This window comes from Trichomonas vaginalis, chromosome I, assembly GCF_026262505.1.
Source record: "Trichomonas vaginalis G3 chromosome I, whole genome shotgun sequence".
Classification (NCBI taxonomy): Eukaryota; Parabasalia; order Trichomonadida; family Trichomonadidae; genus Trichomonas; species Trichomonas vaginalis.
Genome location: NC_067203.1, coordinates 11,254,448 through 11,276,435, shown reverse-complemented (window position 1 = coordinate 11,276,435; position 21,988 = coordinate 11,254,448). Strand labels below are relative to the sequence as shown.

The following is a 21,988-nucleotide window of genomic DNA, read 5'->3' as shown; positions in this document are numbered from 1 at the left end:
TAAGTTGGTTTAAACATATATTGCTATATCTCATGATCTTACTTTGCAAATTAAAGGTCTGGATTCAGAGAGAAGTGTTAAAGTTATCAAAAAAGTCACAAGAGATTTCGAAGAAATGACACAATTTAAAAAAAGTCGAATGCATCAGTATGCTTGAAGCTGTTCAGAAAGGTCTGAAAAATGATACACTTGATCCCAACATTGTTTACTCAACATTAAAAATATTATTGCAAAGAAAACATTTGATTTAATAAACATTTAATTTATTATAATTAATTTTTTATTACAGTATAGTAAAAAATGCTATAAATAAATTATTATATTTTATTAAAATGTGACTTTTAATAGTAAGTGAATAAAATAAATCAGGAATTGGGAACGAAATAAGGTTAATTAAAAATAATGAAAATTACAAGTTTAAGGTTAATGAAAAAGTGACAATGGGCGAGTTTGTCCCCCACTCTTATCCTTAGTTTTGATATGTTGGCCAAAAATTTTCGTGTTATTTTTTGTGTTTAAGCATAAATTATGTATTTACTTATGAAGGATAAGCATTTTATTCATTATCATAAAGATATACCATAACAAATTGATAACATTTAAAAACAAGTGTATTTTAGTGGGTATTATTCTGGCCAATGCCCATTTTTAAACGATTTAATATTGACCATATCAATAACCGACTCAATGTAAAAATTTAGATATTATTTTTTTCATTATTCAAACTTTGATAAATTTTAGTATAATAAATGATTTTGTTTCGTGTATGATACAGAAATGAAAAGCTTAATTAATATTATTTTGCATTTTTTCAAGAATGTTAGAATATATCTACATTAAAAAATCAGATTCGAACTGCGATACTGCATCAAATTGATGCATATCTGATAAGGATCTCAAAAGAGTAAAGTTAATTTTTTTGAGTTTTTTTAAGTTTTGGGCCTTAGTAAAACACCACCTCGAGCAATATTTTTGGGACGACGATAGGCCTTATTTGGCCTTACAGTGGACCCTTAAGGCCGGCAGTTTTTTTCTAGAGAAATTATTGAAACAAACCGTTAAACTTTTGTGTAATATAAAAATCTTCTCAAATTATCAATTACATTAAAAATTGTGTTAATAATAATCTATTATAGATCAGGGTTGTTTTAAAATTGAAATTCAAATTCAAGGAGCTTTCAATCGAAAATTGTATCTTATTAATTTTGATAAATTATGAATACTGTTGATTTATCGTTTCACGAATTTAATGCATCAAATCCGACATCCTTAAATTTCTTTAAACATTGTAAAAAAAATTAATCATTTCCTTATCAATTTTCTGATATCAAAATATTTTTCGAATATATTAGAACCTTGTAATAAATAATATCTCCTAATCCGAATTCTGACAACTCGTTGGATTCAATTTTGTAATCTTCTGAAAAATCCTTTAAAGCCATCTGAAATCTGATTTTAATCATTTCGCATTCTCCATTACATTACAAATGTATCTTTTCAAATTATCTTCGATTTAGAATTCAGAATGAGCAGATATTTTTACAAAAATAATTTCTAATACATATATATATCAATTATTATTATCAAGTGTTGTCCTGATTTCAGATCTAATTCAATTTTCACAAATTTGTGACTGTGGGTTTTGTGAAGTAACAGAATCAAACTTAACCATGAATGGTGACCCGAATCAGACTAGTACCAAGCTTCGTAATGCAGCTGTAGAAGTTATTAAAGAGAAGAAACGTCCCTTAGCATCCCACAAGATCGAAACTTGGATTAGAGAGAATGATAAGCAACTTAGTGACCTCATTTCTAGCAAATGCTCTGACTATGTTCGTATCATCTTATCAGTTACCCAGGATAACTGCATTGTTAAGTATAAATCATTGCAGCCCGTTCCTGGCGTTGACAAGAGATCAACTTTCTATGGTTTGGCTGACGCAAACTATAGTCCATCTGAATGGACTCTCCTTGGCTCCAAGCCTATAAAAAACAAGAAGGCCGCCCCAAAAAAATTGCCGCCGCCCGTAATCGTCCAGCCAAAACCGATAGTCGCCCCACCAGTCATTGAATTCCCTGATTTAGAAAATACCTACTCTTCTGGCTACAACGAAGAACTCCTTGTTTTCGATGACCTCATGGATGAGTTTCATATTGAAGGAATCCAGCCTCAAATTTTCCTCGAGAATCTCTTTGAATAAGGTTATATACCTCTATTAAACATAATTGCAGGCCCTGGAATTGTAAATCCAACCTGCCCTGCAGGTAATTTCGAGTTTTGTAGAATAAAATTAATAAAGCATATTTAAAGTACAAACTTATACATTTATTTCTCTAATCGGATTACATTTCTTCTTTCTAATCTGCTTTTTGCTCATTATTTCAAAAATAAGGTATCCTCTTCTCGTTCAAACTGCCCATGAGATGAACATTTACCAGATAACTTATAATAATTTCATTATCTCATTACAGGAATAATCTGAAATCGTTGTTCTGAACCTTCCAAGACTCGAATAAATCAAAAGTTTCAGACAACAAGGATTTTCAATAACTTACCGGCAAATTCATAAAAGCGACAGATAGCTTTTAATACCTATTAGATCTGAAATCAGATTGGATACGGTTTTTCCACCAATAACACTATCTTCGTAAGTTCATCGATTTCTCCAATTTTAACTCTTCCATATTTACCACGATGTTCCAAAACCAGGCAAATACGCTAAAACAAATATACTGTAAACAATATCAAATTTGGCCGATTATAAAAACCTGTAATACCCAAAATGTTGGTTTGAAAAGGCTATTCCATAAAGAATTACTTTCAAATTCTATTACAAAAAAGATTATTTTTTTTTTTCGTTGAAGTGTTGTATAAAATCATTTATTAGGCACCAGCTAAGAATCATATTTACTTGCCCTTCTTCTTTTGCTCATTAGCCAACTTACGCTCCTGAGCAGCATGGGCTTCTTCCTCCATGAAAGCATTGATAATACGATCCTTAACAACAGCACCGCAGTAAACACCACCATATGGGCGGGATACAGTTCTCTGATTCTTCTTCATGCGGCGAAGTTCGCATGTCTTGACGCACTTGATACCATTGATGCGCTTGCCTGTCTCAGCGCAATGTGGGCCATTCTGGCGCTTAGCAATGTAGTGAGCGACAAGCTTGTTGCCTGGTGTGCGAACTGGGGCAACACGGTTGCGAATTGTGTGGAATCCGAGGGAACGGCGGAGTGTGTATCTATTGTCTACCATTGGTACAAAGGACAGCCATAACCGTTTTTTGTATTCAATTTTTTGCTAGGCCAATTCTAAAATCTAATGGATATTAATAAGAAATTTAAATATGGCTCTAGACACTCAGTATGAAAATCAATATTAAACACAAATTTACTCAATGATAAATTTCAAAAACATTTTGGTAGTGCATTTGAGTTATCAGGACATATCAATCTTATATTCTCTATAAATACATTCAATAGGTTAGTAAAAGTGTGCGATATTTCATCTCATTCCTTTTTTTTACTCAATAAATCATTAATAGAATGTGTAACGTATGCCTGTTCTTTTTATGATATAAAAACCTGTGGTGAAGAAATGAAATTGTCGAAAAATAAAAAAAAATTTAAAAATATCAAACAATTTTATTCTTTTCATATAAATATTTTGTCTCATCAAAAATAAAAAGCTTAATTCTTTTTTATAATAGAAGATGGATATAATAATTTAATATAAATCCTGAAATGGTTCATTTTATTTGTAATGAAACAAAATTGTAATGGTTCATAATTCAATCTTTGCATAACAATCACAAATTACCGGAAATCTAGTTCTCTTAAATATTTTCAGTTTGGACATCCGATTTGCAGATTCACAATTGTCAGAAAGGATCTGAAATTTCATTCAAAATAAATTTCGATATAAAAAAAAATGAAGAAAGTTCAAGCTCTGTCTGCTAAAGAATTCAATAGAGTTAAAACAGAGTTAGAAGCATTAGAGTTATTTTGCTCTATACAGGGTGCTGAATTTTCTGAATTTCATGAACTTTTTTCAAAGATTCCAGATGAAAAAAAAGGTTGAGTTAATTATCTTGCTTGACAAAACAGGATATAAGAGCAATGACACAATGATCGCATATCTGAATAAATATTTGGCAAATACTGAATTCAAAAATCTCTTCATTCAAAAATTAATATCTTCAAAGTTTGATAGAGATATAGCTTGCTTTAGAGGTGATTTATTTAATCAAGGATACTTTAGTTTTGATGATCTTAAAGGAATTGTTAAAGAATTAAAAACAAAAAATCCATTATCAGCACTTTGCTTGTTAATATACTGCAGAAAACAAATAAAGGAATTAGACAATGAATACTATACTCAGAATGGTGAAGAATTATTCGCTACAACTAAAGCAATTGTTTATGATTTTCAATGGATTGAAAACAGTTATCCAGATTTAGAATTTTCGACACTAACAGAGCAACAGTTAGATTCCGTCGGCTTATTACTTGGAGAGGAGATTTATTTAGATATTTATTTTGATAATGTTGATCATTTAACAACAGATAAGCAATTATACCTTAAACATCCATCTGTTACATTGAAATCATTTCCATTTTCCCAATTACATGGGCAATTTACAATGGATCCGTAAATTGCTTCAAAACGATGATTATGAACCTAGAAGCTGATCAGCTCAAGAAAATAAAGAAGCTGATCAATAAACACGCCTATTCTCTTGCAATTTGCAGCGGAAATTTGGAAATGATCAGATGTGTCCAGAATTTCATTTTAGAGCGACCATTCAACCAAAAAGAGATGAAAATTGCAATTAATAAAGGAAGAATTAACATTGCAAGATGGATTGCCGAAAATTCGGATTTATCTCATCCAAATATTTCACTTAACTCAACAGAATACTCATTATACTTCTATTCACAGTATGTGGATCTCGGATTCCTCCTTGATGGAAGCAGAATTGATAATTTTTCCAATTTAAGTGTCATAATCAACACTTCTCAAAAGTTAGCCGACCAAAAGCCATTGTTTTACGAGAATTGCAACACTAACTGCATTAGTTTGCTTGCTTGCCATAATTTGCTTGATGTTCAAAAAGCATTTAAAATATATTCTATTGAAAACATCAGTACAATCAAGGTTCTTGTTGAAAATTTACCAGACATTTGCAAGCTGACTCTGTCACACTTGAAAGCAGCACTTACAACCAAGAATCTCACTGCTGTCGAATATATTCTTACAAAAGGAGTCAAACTGGAAGATTTGACACCAGAAGAAAGGATTGAATCAGCATTGTCATCAAATAATCCGCGAATTATCAACTGGATCTTTGATAGAACTCCACTTGAAGGAATTAACGTCGCAAGACTGTATCATTATGGTCCTTTCCCTTCCTGGATCAAGAAGCTCTGGAAAGATAAGCTGAAAGAGCTTAATTTGGAGTATACTTTTGAAGAAGAAGAAGAAGAAGAAGAAGAAGAAGAAGAAGAAGAAGAAGAAGAAGAAGAAGAAGAAGAAGAAGAAGAAGAAGAAGAAGAAGAAGAAGAAGAAGAAGAAGAAGAAGAAGAAGAAGAAGAAGAAGAAGAAGAAGAAGAAGAAGAAGAAGAAGAAGAAGAAGAAGAAAGAAGAAGAAGAAGAAGAAGAAGAAGAAGAAGAAGAAGAAGAAGAAGAAGAAGAAGAAGAGAAGAAGAAGAAGAAGAAGAAGAAGAAGAAGAAGAAGAAGAAGAAGAAGAAGATATTTCCTGGATCAGGAAACTCTGGAAAGATAAGCTGAAAGAGCTTAATTTGAAGTATGCTTTTGAAGAAGAAGAAAAAGAAGAAAAAGAAGAAGAAGAAGAAAAAGAAGAAGAAGAAGAAGAAAAGAAAGAAATTAAACAAGTTAAGTATACATCTCTTGAGACGCAAAATGCAGAACCTTTCCTTTCGAAGGATAAAGAGCTTTCAAAAGTTGAAAATGAAGATGAGCGCGCAAAGTCTTCATGCTGCAGCTTATTGTAACTACATTTATTTTATTTGTACATTTATATAGCTTTTCAAACCTAAAATTCAATTATTACGAAAAAAAATTAATATTTAACACATATTCCTTATACAATATAGAGTTTCATAGTTACAAGCTAATAGCATGTAGCAGGTATGTTATACTAAAGGAAAATAAATGTCATTGAACCATATTTCCTAAAAAGCATATATATAAATGATTTATTGTATTGATTTAAAAAAATGATTTATATATATATTTATTGATTTTCGAAAGAGCATTGTTAAAGCTTAAGTTTGAAATAAAAAAGGGCTTTTTACTTATCACAAAATGTATAATATATAAAAATTTGAAGAAGAGGTAGAGGAATAGAAATTAACACTATCTTTCAGAAAAAGAATAAATAATTGGATTTTTAACTTTCAATATAGGTTTATAGTGGGAAAAAAAATAAATCAAATAGGGGAGCTTTCAATTTTTTGTATGAGTTTTAAAAACTCAGAATATGGTTTGTTACTTGATTTAAAATCAGAAGAACAAATATTATATTTGAGAGCATTTGAAAAATTGAATGTATTGAAAAGTAATATTAGTCACTTATTTTAATTCATAGAGCATATACTAGAAAATAGTCTTGAGAGCGATTATATATTTTCTTTTCAAAAACGGGCGCTACACACCCATAGTACAGTTGGATAGGCGAAAGGTTATAGGTTCGAAAGAGGGTCCTAACATGTTTTGGGATTTTTCTCAAAATTGATTAAAAACATAGCAAAGCCAAAATATTACACAAAGATTGTGCCAAATTTCTTTGTTAAATTTCGAATTTCATTAACAAAAACATTTATTTCTAAAACCATGTACTAGTTGAAAGTATAATATTTACCTGAATATAAGAAGGATAGTACTTGTAAAATTAATTTATGGTTAATGTTTAAAACAATAACATATTTTTCAAAAAAACTGAAATACAGATTAATCATATATTGTTGAAACTATTATAATCCTGTATATATATAGGAAATATGACATTCGGTAATAGAATTTTTCGATGAGATCAAATAAATTAAAATATTTTAAACATTTATTCGAGAATTTCATGATTTTGGTATTTAATTAAATAACAATTATTGAAACTATAATACTTTTATAATAATAATGATCTCTTTTAATTATTTAAAAATTTCCCGTGTAATCTATTCAATATTAAACGTACATCCGATAGTTATTTTGATATTTTTGAGCAAGCAAAAGGTTCTTGTTCAATACCGATAATGAAAACTTTATTTGCTTCCAGTGATTAATAGAAATGATCATCAGATTGGCCAATTACTAAGTAATAAAATTCCATAATTTTTAAACATGAAGAAAATCAAAAAGTTCATTAAATCTCGGATTTGTTTTGTTCTCCAAAATTAATCCATACTAAACAATTCCCGAATTCCCCCAATTTTACCTTTCCTTTATTTTTATCCCCAAAATTACGAAAAGGTACCAGTTTTTCATGAATTGCCATAGTATATTTTATCTCAATTTTATTGTTTATTTATGTTGTTTTATTCAAATTTTGCACATTAAACTCTTTTCTGTTGATGCCTTATCAAAATTTTTCAATTAAAACGGTTTTTTGATTTTAGTAAAATCTCAAGCAAATGGAAGTATTCAAAAAGTTCATTGTGATCTCAGAATTTTCTGAGCATATGATTCTTTTAGTTTCCCGACTATACCAGCAAATCTTTTACCAAATTTTTGTATTTTGTAGAGGCTTTTAAACATGAAATCATATTCTTCGTAAAAATTTTACCAATTTTTGTAAACATAATTCCTTTTCCATGAAATTACGAAGAATATGATTTCAAGTTTAAAAATACAAAATCACTAGTTTTTATTTAATAATTATACTTCTTAAAAACGTTTTTATATAAATACAAAATAAATAAATTAAATATAAAAAATAAATCATTGATAGTGGTAACGCTTCTTTGGTTGATATTTAATTTCCTCTTCTTCTTCGTCATCATAATAATATTCACCATATGATTCAGCAGAATTTGTATCTGCATGAAGCTTTCTAGCATCAACTCTAACAACACCTTTTGGTGATTCGTATTGATTGTAGTTTTGGTCTTCATCATAAGAATAATCGCTTTCAACAATTTTCTTCTGTTGTCTTGGCGTGTTGCGTTGTGAATTACTAGTTCTTGATGCTGTAGGTGTGTTTCTTGACGATGTTTGCCTCTTTGAAGTTCTCTCATTTGGAATTATTTCATCATTAATTCTCCTATCGTTTGAGGTTGAAATATATCTTGTCTTCCTTGTTTCTTCCATTGCCTGCTCTAATCTGTGCTGATATCTGCTATGACTTCTTATTTGAGGTTGTTGCTGAAGAGGCTCTTCATGAAATTCACGTTGAGGAGGAGCAGCTTTTAATGTTCGTTGTTTTCTGACGGTTCTTTGAACAGGTTGCTGAACTTCTTCAATATTTTGTTTTCTTCTATTGCGTTTTGGTTGTTCTTGGACCATTTGTTTGCGATGAAGATGCTGTTGTGGTTGCTGCTCTTGCCTTTGCCTCTGTCTCTGTGGAGATTGTTGAATTGAACGTGTTTTTCTAGATGGAGCTTTTTGTTCAACATAATAATCTGAATATTCATCATTGTAGTCATAATCAACATCTTGTTGAATGACTTGCTTAGGTTTTCTCTTTTGCGAAGTATTTGTTTCCACTTCGTATCTGTATTTCTTTTGCTGTTGTTGTGGTCTTTGACTTCTTGTGCTTCTTGTTGATCTTGGAGGTGTAATTTCTTCTTCTTCATCAGAATAATATTCGTATTCATCATAAGTTTGAACAGGTTTCTTTTGAGATTTATTGCTCCTAACACTTTGAGGCTGCTTAATTTGTTGCCTTCTTTGTTGAGGATAAACTTCTTCTTCATCTGAGTAGTACTCATCATTATATTGAACAGGTTTCGTAACAATTGGTGCTGGTCTTTCTTTTTCTCTTCTTCCTCTTGTCCTCTTTGAAGAAGGCGAAGTATTACTAGCAATTGTATTTAACTGTGATTCTGGTAATGTTCTTGTTTGTGCTCTTGATGGAGGTCTTCTATTGATTCTTGGAGCTTGCATAGGTTGTGGCTTCAATATTTCAAATGATGATGATTCAGAATAATAATCATAATCATTACGATTTTGAGGAGCAACAGAAGAAGATTTTTGTTTTCCTTTTCCTCCATAAAAACTGTTATCAGAATCAGAGTTAATGTTGTTATCAGTCCTTATGTTATTTAAGAAATCATGCTCAACGAACTTTTGTTTTGGAACAGATCTTGCACTTGCAACAGAAGGAGCTCTTCTCTTTTCAGGCATTTGTCTTTGCTGAGGAATTTGCTTTTGTTGTTGAGGAACTTGCCTTTGAACAGGAGCAAATTTTGGAGATGCAGAAGTATTTGTATCCTGACTGAAGATGTCTTGTGCAAGGATTGGTTTCGTCTTTGGTCTTCCCATTGTTCCTGCATAGATTTTGTTTGAAGAGAAATCAATTTTGCCATTAGTACTAAGGAAAGGTTTTTCTGGTTCTTTCTTGATGTCATATAATTCTTCTTTAGTTAAATATTTCGGAAAACTCGTCTGCTCTTCTTCCACGAAATAATTGAAAGGTCCAATGAAAGGAGATGTTGTTGGAATAGGATACATCTGTTCTCCATAAGGGACTCCGTTTAATTTCGGAGCCTTTTGGAATTTCGTCAACATTGTATTGTAAATTTCATTTGAAATCATTGAAGTATCTTTCATCATATTCATATCTTTTATTGGGAAACTCGTATGTGTTTGTTCCAAGTTCTGTGCGGCCAAATAAAGAATATTTAACATTGAATCTTTCGATGTTGGAGAAGAACCATCAAAATTAATCATTTTCAATTCAGTTTTTTGAGTATACAATGGCTTGATTTGATCTAATCCAATATCTCCGATTTTGTTGTTACTTATATCTAAATGAATCAATGACTTCCTTAGATTTGTAACTCTTGTAATTGCTCCTATTAATCTTCCAAGATATTTTTGATTTCCTCCTTTCAAAATGAGGAATTTCAATGACTCTGTTTTCTCGAGATATCTTGAAAAGATTGTTACAGTGTTGGGTTCATTCTGAGAGAAAATATCTGACATGGAAAGGAATTCAAGTTGTTGGTTGATCAAAAGGAAAGAAAACAAAGAAACATTGACAGGATTTCCATCCCATGTAAATGATATCAAATTATCATAATTACAAGTAGAAAAGAATTGCCAAACTCTTTGCCATTCATCAGGACTTGCATTTGCATAAGAAAGACTCAGTTTCGTGTTGTTTCTTCGCTTGGAAAAAACAATTTTCAGCATGTTTAACAAACACAAATCATTCCATCTTATGTTATTTGCAACAATAGAAATCAATGTTTGTGGAAGAGAAATGGCTGTTGTTGGGAGATGCTCACATAAGTTGTTTGATATATTTAAAGCTCTGATGTTCCTGAATCCGCTTATTTCCATCTGAGAAAACACTTTATCGATGTAAAGATTGCAATTTTCAAGACTTAAAATATAAATGTTCTTTAATGAAGGAAACAGCTTTTGTATGTCGAGATTCTTTGTGTTATCGAGATTAAGAACTGTCAAAGAGTCAACCATGGTTGATGTAAAGAAATTCGAGTAAAAATGCGGCATCGCATCATAAATTATCGCGTTGTGAAAGCCAATTGCAGAAATCTTTTGAGTAGAGATGAAATTAGAAAGAAGACTTAGATATTCCACTGTAAAATCAGAGTTTGTGAATGAAAGTCCTAATAATTTTGAATTTTGCATGTTGGAAAGCTTCGTAAGGAATAATTTGAATAGTTCACTAACCTGTCCTGCAATATCAACGTAATTGAGTCGGGCGATTGATGCAGCATAGTCTGAAAGCACTTGATAAGTAGGAAACATCGGAATTTGAGGGATATTGAGTGATTGTATAGTAGAAATGAGTGGTAAAGTGCCTAGAAATATCGGAAATGTTGTTGGGAGATCACCAAGAATTGACAAATCGACTTCTTTTTTCGAAATCATTAACACGTTTTTTAATTTTTCGAGTGATTCAGGTGAAATTAACTTACCATTAGATCTAGCTAGTTCAGAAAAACGTAAAAGTGCTCCATAACCTGAATGTTTTGCTTTTGGCACGTTGAATTTATCAATTTGGAGAAGCTGTATTTCAAAACTCGAAAGTAATTGCTGAAGACAGTGAACAATAGCACCAAATAACTTCGAAGCATATAGTTCTGTAGATATTGAAACACTTTTACTGCTAAATTTTAGTGAAATATCGTTGTTTTTAATACCAACTTTAGAAATTGCTATCCAAGAGAGTGTAGTTCTTAAATTACCTTTGGCTGCAGAATAAATATCTAAACCGTAATCAGTCACGATGATTATTGAGTTTTTCTTCAGTATACTACTACTATTTTCTTTACAAATAGCTGTAAATATAGGAGTATGACCCATTGATATTGAGCTTTTCGTAACAGAATCAAGAATCACATCCATGTTTTATTGAAAAAACAATTTTGTAAAAAAGTGAACGTTTAGAAAAAAATTCTCTCGGAATTTACTTTTCAAATCCCAAGAAAATATAAAAATCTCAACAGCAGGTAACTCCAAATGCATAATAAACAATAAAAATATAAATACACAGTCCAATTTTTTGAATTATCGATAATCAAACACAAACGCTTTGCAAAAAACTTTAATTCTAAAGTATAGAAATATAATTTATATCATTTGAGTTAAAAAACTAAAATGAAACTTTTATTTCAGATAAAATTCATGCAAAAATAGCTGTTTAGTTATTGTACATGATAAACATTTACATATATAAAAACAAATATATAAGTTATGCTTCTGGAATCCAAGTTAAATACTGAGGATCAATTCTTCTCTTTGGCGGGACTTTCTGATGAGCTTCTATTGCTTGTTTCAACTGTGGTGAATGAAGATCAATCTCATAATCGCCTTTTACCCTTGTCAAGCAGTTAATTTGCTTTAATGTCTCGATTACGTCGAGTTTTTGAATACTTGTAAGGATAACGATATTATCAATAGAAGTCATTTCGGAAAGTCTTGTACTGAACATCTCCAAAAGCGTATCCTTCCAATAAGAAGCGAATGCGAGTTTTCCAAGATCAGATAAAGGTCTTTCTGGGCCACCGCTCATTCTGGAGCGTCTGGCCAGCTCGTAGCTTAAGGATATACAAAGGTTTCCGTAGCCTTTCTTTTGGTAAGGTGGTAAAGTTGTAATGCAAGATAAAACATTATATGCGCTACTATTGACTTCCTTTGAGAAATATGCGGCAATGTGAGCACCGTTATCATCACATTCGCATACTACGTAGAAATTGAAGCCTTCAACATCGTAAAACAAAGTTTTGTGATCCAAAAATAATTTTGAAAGTAAACAGAGGCACTGGCACGGAACTTTGTTTACCATTCCTTTCATTTCGAAGATACTGAGATTTCCTTGCCGATAAATCTCATTTCCTGGTGGACATTTTTCTCCTGTAACTTGCAAGTGCTTTGCGAGTTCTTCTGCGCTAGCAAAATATTGGAAACAGTGATCACATATATATAAGTGCTCCATTTTTCCAAAAGGATTAGGATATGGCGAATAATACCAAGCTTGAATTGTATATGGCCCAATTGTAATCCTATCGATGTTTCGAATACGGGTAACTTCTTGGTGGGCCTTTTCGAATTGTTTGTACTCTACTGCGAGTTTTTCAACGTCAAGTTCGTCGGTATTTAAAATTTTGTGATTTCTTATTGCAGATTTACCAGCTTTTGTTTTTATTACGACATTTGGATCATCGGTGACTTCTTTTACAGAAATCCATCGATCAAGTCTTTTATCTTGATGAACATAATGAATATAAAGTTGTTTTGTACTAACTTTTGCTCCAACAACAATTGCTTCCATCAGCTGCTGATATTGTTCGCAATAAACAACAACACGGTCACCTACATGAATTGTTTTCGGATTCATTTTGTTAAAAAGTGACATTTAATCGGAAATTCAGAATTTTCAATCCTCTATTTTGCTTTTTTTTTCCCCTTTTGAAAACCCTATAAGATACATAATTAAAACAGAATTCACTATCAAACGACTTGTATTTTTAATTATCTTACAAAATTCTCTAATTTGGTGATTTTCATTCAATTCAACATCTCAACAATCTCCAAATTATGCGACCAATTCATCGAAGTAGATGTATTTCATTTGATGCACAATGTGTTGAGATTATCAAGTGTTTGCAATGCTCCAGCTGCATCTACACTAGCTTCATTTAAACAATCAATACCAAAGGTTGTTGAAGCATTCAAGGAATTGAATCCGAATATGCTGAATAAAGTTTGGCCATCCATAGTGTGAAGATATAATCTAATAACAATTCTTTAGGCCAAAAAATCAAATAATATTAATTTCAGACCTTAGGTGGCTAGCTTGTAGGTAAAATATATGATTATATGATATGTGTGGTCTTATATTTATGTTTCACATTCCATCTAATAAGTTAATGGGATTTGCATGCAAAAGTTTCGAACATCTTAAAAATTAGAATGTAGTAATATAAAGAAAAACAGTTTAACAATATAAACAATTTAAAATAAAACATTAATGTTTCCTCTTTGGTTTCTGAAGACGTTCTAAACATTTCTTTGCTGGAGAGAAGTCTTGTTGTGCTGCCAATTTAAAGTAATTTATAGCCATTTCTCTGTTCTTTTCGATATTCTTTCCATTCGATAACATTGTTGCGTAATAACATTGAGCTTCAGCGTTTCCTGAATCTGCCGACATTTTAATGAATTTCACTGATTCTTCGATGTTTTGATCAACTCCTGTTCCATCTTTCAACATCAGACCGTAGTTTAACATCGCAATATTATTTCCATGTTTTGCAGCAAACAAAAAGTATTTTGCAGCCAAAGTTGGATTCTTTGTTGTTCCTTCACCTTGTTTAAGCATTCTTCCCAAGACACACATTGCATTAACATTGCCTTGTTTAGCAGACAAAACAATATAATGTAATGCAGTTATCAAATCTTGTGGCAAAACATCTCCGCTTCTTAACATCATTCCGAGTTTTAATTGGCTGTCGGAATTTCCTTTTTCTGCACTCATCTGGAAATATCTTGCGCTCTCCATAGGATCGTCATTTATCCTAGATAATCCATAGTTATACATCGCTTTAATATTTCCTAAATCAGCAGACTTTTTGAATAAAAGTGTGGCATTTTCTTTGTCACCTTTTTCCATTAAAACCAAACCTAAATTATTCAATCCGACAGGATCATTTTGTTTTGCGGAAAGTTCGAAATATTTTTGTGCTCTTTCGATATCTTTGTGAACACCGTATCCGTTCTTAAGCATCAAACCATAATTTGCCTGTGAAGCACTGTCACCTTTATCAGCAGCAATTTTGAAATAAACTGCTGCATTTTCATTACTTTTTGTTACTCCTTGACCTTTCAAATACAAAAGGCCCAAATTAAAAGCAGCCTTTGCATATTTGGCGTCAGCAGCTTGTTTATAATAATAAGCAGCATGTGAAGGATTCGAAGGATGTCCGATTCCGTGTCTAATCATTAATCCTGCGTTGTAATTTCCTCCTGCATGTCCTCGTTTTCCTGCTGCTTTGAACCAAGTGACAGAAAGTGGCAAATCTTGTTTGACGCCAAATCCAGATCGCAACATCAAAGCATAAACATACATGGCGGATGCATCGCCTTGTTCAGCAAGCCTCTTAAAATGTAAACATGTATCTGACATTAACCGTTGTGTGTCACTTTTTGATTTACGATCTCTGAATTGATTATAAAGAAAAACATCAGAAGGGTTTTGAGATTTTGAGCTTTTCTCGAGATTCTTCATTGCTTCTTCGTATTTATCTGGCTGGTTTTCTTCTGTTGAACACGTTCCTAATAAATACAAGGCGTATTTAAGTTGTTCATCGGAATCTCCTTCGCTTGCCAATCTTTTTGATGCAACAGAGATTGAATCAATGAATTCATTCGCTGTTTGATTGCTGTATGGATCGTCAATGAAATTGTCGTCATCTTTTTGAGATGTTCTTTCTATTTCTTCCAAATCAATTTCAGGAGTTATGATAAATCTCGACTTCTTCATTCCATCAATGATTCTTTGTGCTTGTGGAGAAAGATCTTTCTCTTTCCCAGCGATTTCTAACAAAGAATTCGTCTTCTTGTGATGTTTCTTCCTCTTCTTCGATGAAGAATCATCTTCTTTGCCTAAACTTGAAATCTTTGGTGAAAGATTCTTAGGAGAATACTTTATTTCTTCACTATCAAAAGTAGATTCGCTATCAAAACTCGTTTGAATTGAAACTTTCTTTGGAGAAATGTCACTTTTTGTTGAAGCGACAGATCTCTTTGGAGATTTCAAAATTGAAGGAGATTTGACAGAATTCGATTCACTTTTAGAAGATCTATGACGATGGTGATGCTTCTTCGTATCACCAATATCTAAGATCTCTGGTTCTTTAGGTGATTTGGTCGGAGAATCACTCGCAAAACTATTTTCTGACACTAAAATGTCATCAGATAAAACTTTGAGAGTTGAATTTGGAGAATTAGTGGGAGTTGTAAATTTAGGAGATTTTGCTTTAGTTGTTACTTCAGGAGAGAATTTCACGGAATCAGATTTGGAAATCGGAGATGGGGTAAAGGCAAAAGATGATGAAGATTCAGGTTGTTCCATAGGGATTTCGATGTTTGAAGGCCTCTTTTGCTCATAAAACCTGTTTGTTGGACTGAAAATGGAAAATTTTCTGTTAAATTTATTGTGAGGTGTATGGAAATGATGCTCCTTTGTTTGACTGTGCTTTGGAGAAGGAGTTAAAGCTTTTCTCTGTGAAGAAATAGGCAAAACATCTTTTTCTTGGAGATAATTGAAATCTTCTTCTGGATTTTCAACATCTTTTTCGCCCAAATAGCTTAATTCGGCACTTTCTTCTTCATTCAATCCACTTGTTCCGATTTTTACAGCTAAGGAATCATAAGAATCTGATTTTAATTTGAGATCTAATGGTTGAACTTGATTTTCATCAAGAAGGTTGACAGATGGTGAATTAGTGCTTCCTTTCGGTGAATCAGAGTCAGTTTTGAGATCTAGTTCCAGAACTTGATTTTCATCAAGTAATTTCTTGTCATCAGCATCAGATTTTTCTTCAATATCTATTTTTCCAACGAAATATGGATCGACATCAGGTTCTTTTCCTTTAGAAGCAGTATCTAAATCAATTTCATCTTCAATTACAGTAATTAGGTTCTCATTTTGCTTTGAAGGTGAAGGTATAGACGTAGAATGGACAATCACATGCGTATCATCAGCAATATACTCTTTTGTTGTTATAATTTGATCTAATTTTTCCTCAATTTGAGGATTTTCAGGTAAACCGCTATCGCTTTGACTAATGATTGACGGGTTTTGATTCATTTCTTTGGATTTTTCTTGTTTTGCAAATTGAGAATTTTGATCTTCTTCGATTTCTTCATTCTCAACGATTTTTGATTGCTCATCTTGCTTTTGTTCCACAGTATTCATCTTTTCTTGTATCAATTTGATCTTGTTTGCGATACTTCCGTAACTGATGCTTGGCTTGATGAATCCTTTAGGAGAACCGACAGGAGATGTAGATTGCTCATCATCAGAACCAAAACTTAGAATTTCTACTTCTTGACTTGGTTTAGATTTCTTCCAAATTAATTTTTCTCTTTGAACCAAAGGAGTTGTATCACTCATCTTCTGAGATACTAAATCAAGAACATTGATACCACTTGCAACTTCAGGGAATTCGTTATCGCTAAGATTTGAATTATTATTTGTTGTCAAATCAGGTAAAATGACATCTTCATCATCGATTTCCTTGAATATTTCAACTGCTTCAGGGTTTCCTGCTTCGGCTGCTGCCTTTAGCATCTCATATCCTTGAGATTTATCAGAGTTTGGTGCAGTTTCGTTAATATTTATCATAGCGAGCCTACAAAGAGCTCCAGAATGGTCGTTCTCAGCAGCTTCTCCATAATACTCGGCGGCTTTCTCCAGATCTTGTTCAATTTTGTCACCTTTTTCTAATTCTTTTGCGATGTAAAATTGAGCATCAGGGTTTCCAGCGACAGCTGCTTTTTCAATCAAGTTCTTTCCTTGTCTAATATTCTGTTCGATACCTCTGCCTTCGAATAAACACGTTCCATATTCAAACTGACTTTGTGGATTGTCAAAATCAGCGGCGGTTTTGACAAGATCTACATAATCATTAATTTCTTGGTTTTCTTTCTTTTGAAGTGCTAATTTGTTCATTGCTTCAATGCATCCGGCTTCTGCAAGATATTCTACAGCTCTTTCATAACATTTTTTGTCTTTGTTGTTATAAAAAGTGACAATTTCTTTTGCAGACAATCTTTGAGATTGATTTAAGAGAGAAATTGCATGAGATTTATCTTTGGTGAATCCAATACCTGTTAACAAGCAAAGTCCTAACAGATATACAGAGAAATCTGTTTGATATTTCGACATTGCTTCCAAAATAAAATTTTTAGATTCTTCCATCGAAAATTTTATTTTGTTTTCATTGATAATTAGTAAACCATGTTGATAACCACTATCTAAATATTCCATTTTAGCTGCTAATAAGAAATAATGGCTTGATTTTTGCAAATCAATTTGAATTCCAATTCCATCTCTTAAAATCACAGCATATCTATAATAAAGTTCTGCATTATTGCATCTTGTGCACATGTCTTTGATGATATCAGCAGATTTCTCTTTAGTTGCATCATCATTTGCAATTTTTGACAATTCAATGGCACTTTTTTCATTTCCATTTTCAGCAGCCTTCAAAAAGTATTTTTCAGCTTCGCTTTCATTTTCATTTTCTAATAAAATCTTTGCATGCTTATGCATTGCATCAACATGTCCTTTATCAGCAGCTTTCTTGAATTCTTCGTCGGCTTTTTGTTCATCTTTTTCAACTTTTTCTCCTTTTTTATACAACAAACCTAACTGATAATTTGCTTCAGGAAGACCTAATTCACTTCCATTCATTAGTGAATCAACATCATTATCATTGATCACATCATAATCTTCTTCTTCATAGAAATACTCGTAATCAAAAAATTGATGATTTTTTGCATCATCCAATTTTTCTTGATTTAATAAATCAGTGAAATCAAGATCTCCATTTGATTTTGAGTTGAAATTGAGTTTTGACAGTGGAACTTTTGTTTTAATTCTTCTAATCTTCTTGACTCTTTGTTTCTTAGCAGTATTTAATATATCACAAGCGATTTTTGCTTCAGTATTTCCATTTTTTGCTGCCTTTTCTAAATAATTTTCTTTTTCTTTGTCATCTTTTGTGATTTTGGCCATTTCTAATTGGGCATCGCTATTTCCTTTATCAGCAGCTTCTTTGATATATTTCTCTGTTTCGATAGATAGATTGAATTCGTTTAAACATTCTTCTACATCCAAATCCAAACCGCAACAACCGTTGTCAGAAATAAATGAACTGAAAATGTCACTTTCTCTTGCCATTTCCAATTTATTTGATTTTCTTTTCTCGATATGGAAGTATCTACTGTCATCTGTGATATCAATGCTTAAATATTTATCAGCTTCAGCATCACTTTTTTCGCAACCTTTTCCTTTTTTAAGTAACAAACCATAACAAAATTTTGCATCTTCATGTCCTATATCTGCAGCTTTCTTGTAGTATTGGCATGCGAGCTTATAGTCATTCTCAACACCTATACCATCTTTACAGATATTTGCAAAAAGAAACATAGCGTTGACAACTCCTAAATCTGCACTTTTTCTGATGTATTTCATTCCTTCAATTTCATTTTGCAAACAACCAATTCCTTCATAGAGACAAAGTCCGTAATTGAGACAGCCATATTTATCACCTTGTTTAGCACTGTCATGGAAGTATTGAACAGCAAGCTTTTCATTCTTCTTGATTCCATAACCGAATAAAAGTGCCAAACCGTAATTATTTTGGCCATATTTACTTCCTCCTTCTGAACTGAGTTTGAAGAAGAGAGATGATTTAGGTAGAGACTTTTCTACACCATAGCCAACCTTTAGCATCCATCCATAATTGTTTTGAGCTGCTGGACAACCTTGATTTGCTGCTTTTTCAACAAATTTCGCAGAAATTTTCGAGTTTTTGGGAACTCCTTCTCCAAGTTTTATCATGACTCCATAATTGTTTTGTGCTTCTGCGTAATTCTGGTCTGCAGCTTGTTTGAATAAACTTGCAGCTTTGATATAGTCTCTCTTCACACCAATTCCGTTTCTTAGGAAGAGTCCAAACTTGTTTTTGGCTTGAACGTCGCCTCTTTCAGCTGCATCTTGGAAAATTTGAGCTGCTTCTTGAAGATTTTGGGCGATTCCATGACCTTCTCTTAGCATAGTTCCATATCTAAACATTGCATCAATGTTTCCTTGGTTTGCAGACAATCTCAAATATTTCATTGCCATTTCAGAGTTTTTTTCAACAGAAATACCTTTTTCATAGATCTGCGATAATATAAAGTTAGCTTCTGGGATATCTGCATCAGCAGCTGAAGACAACAAATTCAAAATACTGCCAACTGTATTATTTTGGTATCCTCGTAGTAATAACTTGGCAAGTTCAAGATCAGCTTGTTTTAATCCTTGATTGGATGCATATTTCAATAAGTCAAACGACTTTTCGATATTTAATTTCTCAACTGATCCTGAAAGGTATATTTTAGCAAGGTTAAATGCCGAGAAGGGATTATTGCTACTTTCATTAAGTAACTCAATTGATTTTGAGAAAGAATGACTATTGGATATTTCAGACCAAAATTTTGATGCATAAGCTAGGCATATTTCTGGATTATTATGATCTATAATGGTATCGGAAATGTCTATTGAAATATTTGTATCTATGCCTATAAAACTCGGGTATAAATTATTGAATAATTTCTCAATAAATGTATTATTGACAGTTTCCATGAAAAAGTTATTTTGTATCATATTTTCTAAAATTTGGAACGTCGTAATTTCTTCATTACAACATGACTCAATAAAATTATTAACGCTTATCGTTTTGTAAACTTCTGAATTTTTGAGCAAGATTTTATATATTTTCTGCAAAGATAATATATCATCATGCATAGAAACGCCTGATTGAATAGTATTTTCCGTATTTAATTGTGCAATGAAATTAATATCACATAAAATCGGAGTATTTGAGTGATCAAACAATATATTTGTAGGTTTTATGTTGGAATGAATAATATTATTTGCATGAAGTGCGTGAGTTGCTGCAGTAACGGAAAATATGATTTCCATTTTCTCTTCTAATGTAAGTTGATCAATTTGATTGGCATCGATTAAGTTTTGAAGAGATCCATGATGATAGTACCTTGTTAGTGTATGAATTTGATTAGCTTTTGGATCAAATTTTATAATTATTTCTGGTAAACATGCAAATTTTATTTGATTATATACATCTACGAGAGAAAATAATTGTTGTCTTCGTTCATCATTTTCGAAATTCGTATCAATTAATTTAATAACATAAAAATAATTCGTTTTTAGATCTTTAATCACGCCTACTTTATCTGTTTTCTTCGGCTTCATGTTGCTGAGGAAAACATAAGTTCCATCTTCAAGAGGAGGTGGAATTTTTAATTTTTTCGTGCTTAAAAATGGCCGAATTATTCAAATAAAATCGAATATTCTGATTATTTGCCCATTGGTTGTGGTAATTATAAGTCCTAATAGTGCTTACAATTTAATATCTTTTGAGGGGAAAATAATCATGGTACCTAACTTAATTTTTTCCACCCCCAACCATTACGCAAATTTTATTATGAGATTGGATAATGACTGGAATGAATATCAATCAATATGGTTAATTGAATTTGCAAAGAAATATTCAGACATTTTGAAGTTCATCAAATGATTTGGTAAATAGAAAGCAAATATGTTTAAAATTAGAAACAAAAGTTTAAATTTAGGACACTTACAATAAACAAACAGAATGAAATAGTTACAAATAAAAATTATTTGTTTGCTAAATCATTAAACCATGAGCGACCGTATTCTTCGACAATTGAATCGATAGTCTTCATGTTAACATCAAGTGATCTATAATCTATCTTCAATTTCAAGAGAAATTCAACAACAGGACGGTGATTTCCGATTAACGCATAATGCATAGCTGTCCAGCCATCACTGTTTACAGCATTAGGATTTGCTCCTTTCTTAACAATGTAATCCATAAATTTAAGATGACCTCTTAAGGCAGCAATATGGAAAGGGGTCATTCCGTCTCCTGTTTTAGATTCTATGTTAGCACCGTTTTCTAGTAATAAATCAACGCATTCTGTTCTTCCTGAATATGCCGCCCAGTGTAATGCTGTGTATCCATAAAAATTCTTTTTATCAACAATTGCTCCATTCTTGATTAAATACTCAGCACACTGTTTAGAGCCATATGTGACTGCTGACATCAATAAAGTATGTGCATGATTTTCGGAAGATTTTGTTGAAGCGTTTGGATCTATTTTTGAAGGGCATATCTCTTTGAGTTTTTCTATGTAGTTCATTTGGCAATATCCCCATGGTTCTTTGACAAGTCTATTATTAAAATTTGGTGCTTGCATTTATTTTGACAATAAAAGTGTCAACTTTGATATTTCACAAGAGGAGGTAATATTTTATATGCTTTTGTACATTCGAATGCATAAACATAGAATATACATAGCTAGTCAACAGGGAATTGGTCATTTTAGGTATGAATCACCAAAATTCGAATATGATTTTCGATATAAGTTGCTTTTTACTCTGCTTCTCATCAATGATTAGGTTGCATACGCGTTTTAAAGGCACATTCATACTTATTGCATATTCAATAGACCTCTAGTAA

General features: G+C 31.9%; 8 protein-coding genes across 8 annotated transcripts, besides 1 other annotated feature; 3 read left to right on the top strand and 5 right to left on the bottom strand.

Moving 5' to 3' along the window:
* Positions 1-463: part of a mobile genetic element that runs on past the window's edge.
* A 1,196-nt stretch (positions 464-1,659) lies between these two features.
* Positions 1,660-2,317, top strand: TVAGG3_0968180 (uncharacterized protein; the record flags this gene model as incomplete). Its single annotated transcript, XM_001328558.1, has 1 exon — positions 1,671-2,201. The coding sequence occupies one exon, from the start codon at positions 1,671-1,673 to the stop codon at positions 2,199-2,201; it is 531 nt and encodes a 176-aa protein (XP_001328593.1).
* A 464-nt stretch (positions 2,318-2,781) lies between these two features.
* On the bottom strand, positions 2,782-3,269 carry TVAGG3_0968170 (structural constituent of ribosome; the record flags this gene model as incomplete). Its single annotated transcript, XM_001328559.2, has 1 exon — positions 2,909-3,259. The coding sequence occupies one exon, from the start codon at positions 3,257-3,259 to the stop codon at positions 2,909-2,911; it is 351 nt and encodes a 116-aa protein (XP_001328594.1).
* A 798-nt stretch (positions 3,270-4,067) lies between these two features.
* On the top strand, positions 4,068-4,658 carry TVAGG3_0968160 (uncharacterized protein; the record flags this gene model as incomplete). The annotated part of the gene is made up of 1 exon (XM_001328560.1): positions 4,068-4,658. The coding sequence occupies one exon, from the start codon at positions 4,068-4,070 to the stop codon at positions 4,656-4,658; it is 591 nt and encodes a 196-aa protein (XP_001328595.1).
* A 14-nt stretch (positions 4,659-4,672) lies between these two features.
* On the top strand, positions 4,673-6,019 carry TVAGG3_0968150 (protein CBG23787 family; the record flags this gene model as incomplete). Its single annotated transcript, XM_001328561.2, has 1 exon — positions 4,673-6,019. The coding sequence occupies one exon, from the start codon at positions 4,673-4,675 to the stop codon at positions 6,017-6,019; it is 1,347 nt and encodes a 448-aa protein (XP_001328596.2).
* Positions 6,020-7,887: 1,868 nt separating this feature from the next.
* Positions 7,888-11,558, bottom strand: TVAGG3_0968140 (uncharacterized protein; the record flags this gene model as incomplete). Its single annotated transcript, XM_001328562.1, has 1 exon — positions 7,962-11,558. The coding sequence occupies one exon, from the start codon at positions 11,556-11,558 to the stop codon at positions 7,962-7,964; it is 3,597 nt and encodes a 1,198-aa protein (XP_001328597.1).
* A 108-nt stretch (positions 11,559-11,666) lies between these two features.
* TVAGG3_0968130 (histone acetyltransferase protein) lies at positions 11,667-13,436 on the bottom strand (the record flags this gene model as incomplete). Its single annotated transcript, XM_001328563.1, has 1 exon — positions 11,905-13,050. The coding sequence occupies one exon, from the start codon at positions 13,048-13,050 to the stop codon at positions 11,905-11,907; it is 1,146 nt and encodes a 381-aa protein (XP_001328598.1).
* Positions 13,437-13,553: 117 nt separating this feature from the next.
* On the bottom strand, positions 13,554-20,836 carry TVAGG3_0968120 (SEL-1-like protein family; the record flags this gene model as incomplete). Its single annotated transcript, XM_001328564.1, has 1 exon — positions 13,681-20,697. One exon carries the CDS (start codon positions 20,695-20,697, stop codon positions 13,681-13,683), a length of 7,017 nt encoding a protein of 2,338 aa, XP_001328599.1.
* A 197-nt stretch (positions 20,837-21,033) lies between these two features.
* Positions 21,034-21,725, bottom strand: TVAGG3_0968110 (protein ubiquitination; the record flags this gene model as incomplete). Its single annotated transcript, XM_001328565.1, has 1 exon — positions 21,123-21,725. The coding sequence occupies one exon, from the start codon at positions 21,723-21,725 to the stop codon at positions 21,123-21,125; it is 603 nt and encodes a 200-aa protein (XP_001328600.1).
* Between the last annotated feature and the right edge of the window lie 263 nt (positions 21,726-21,988).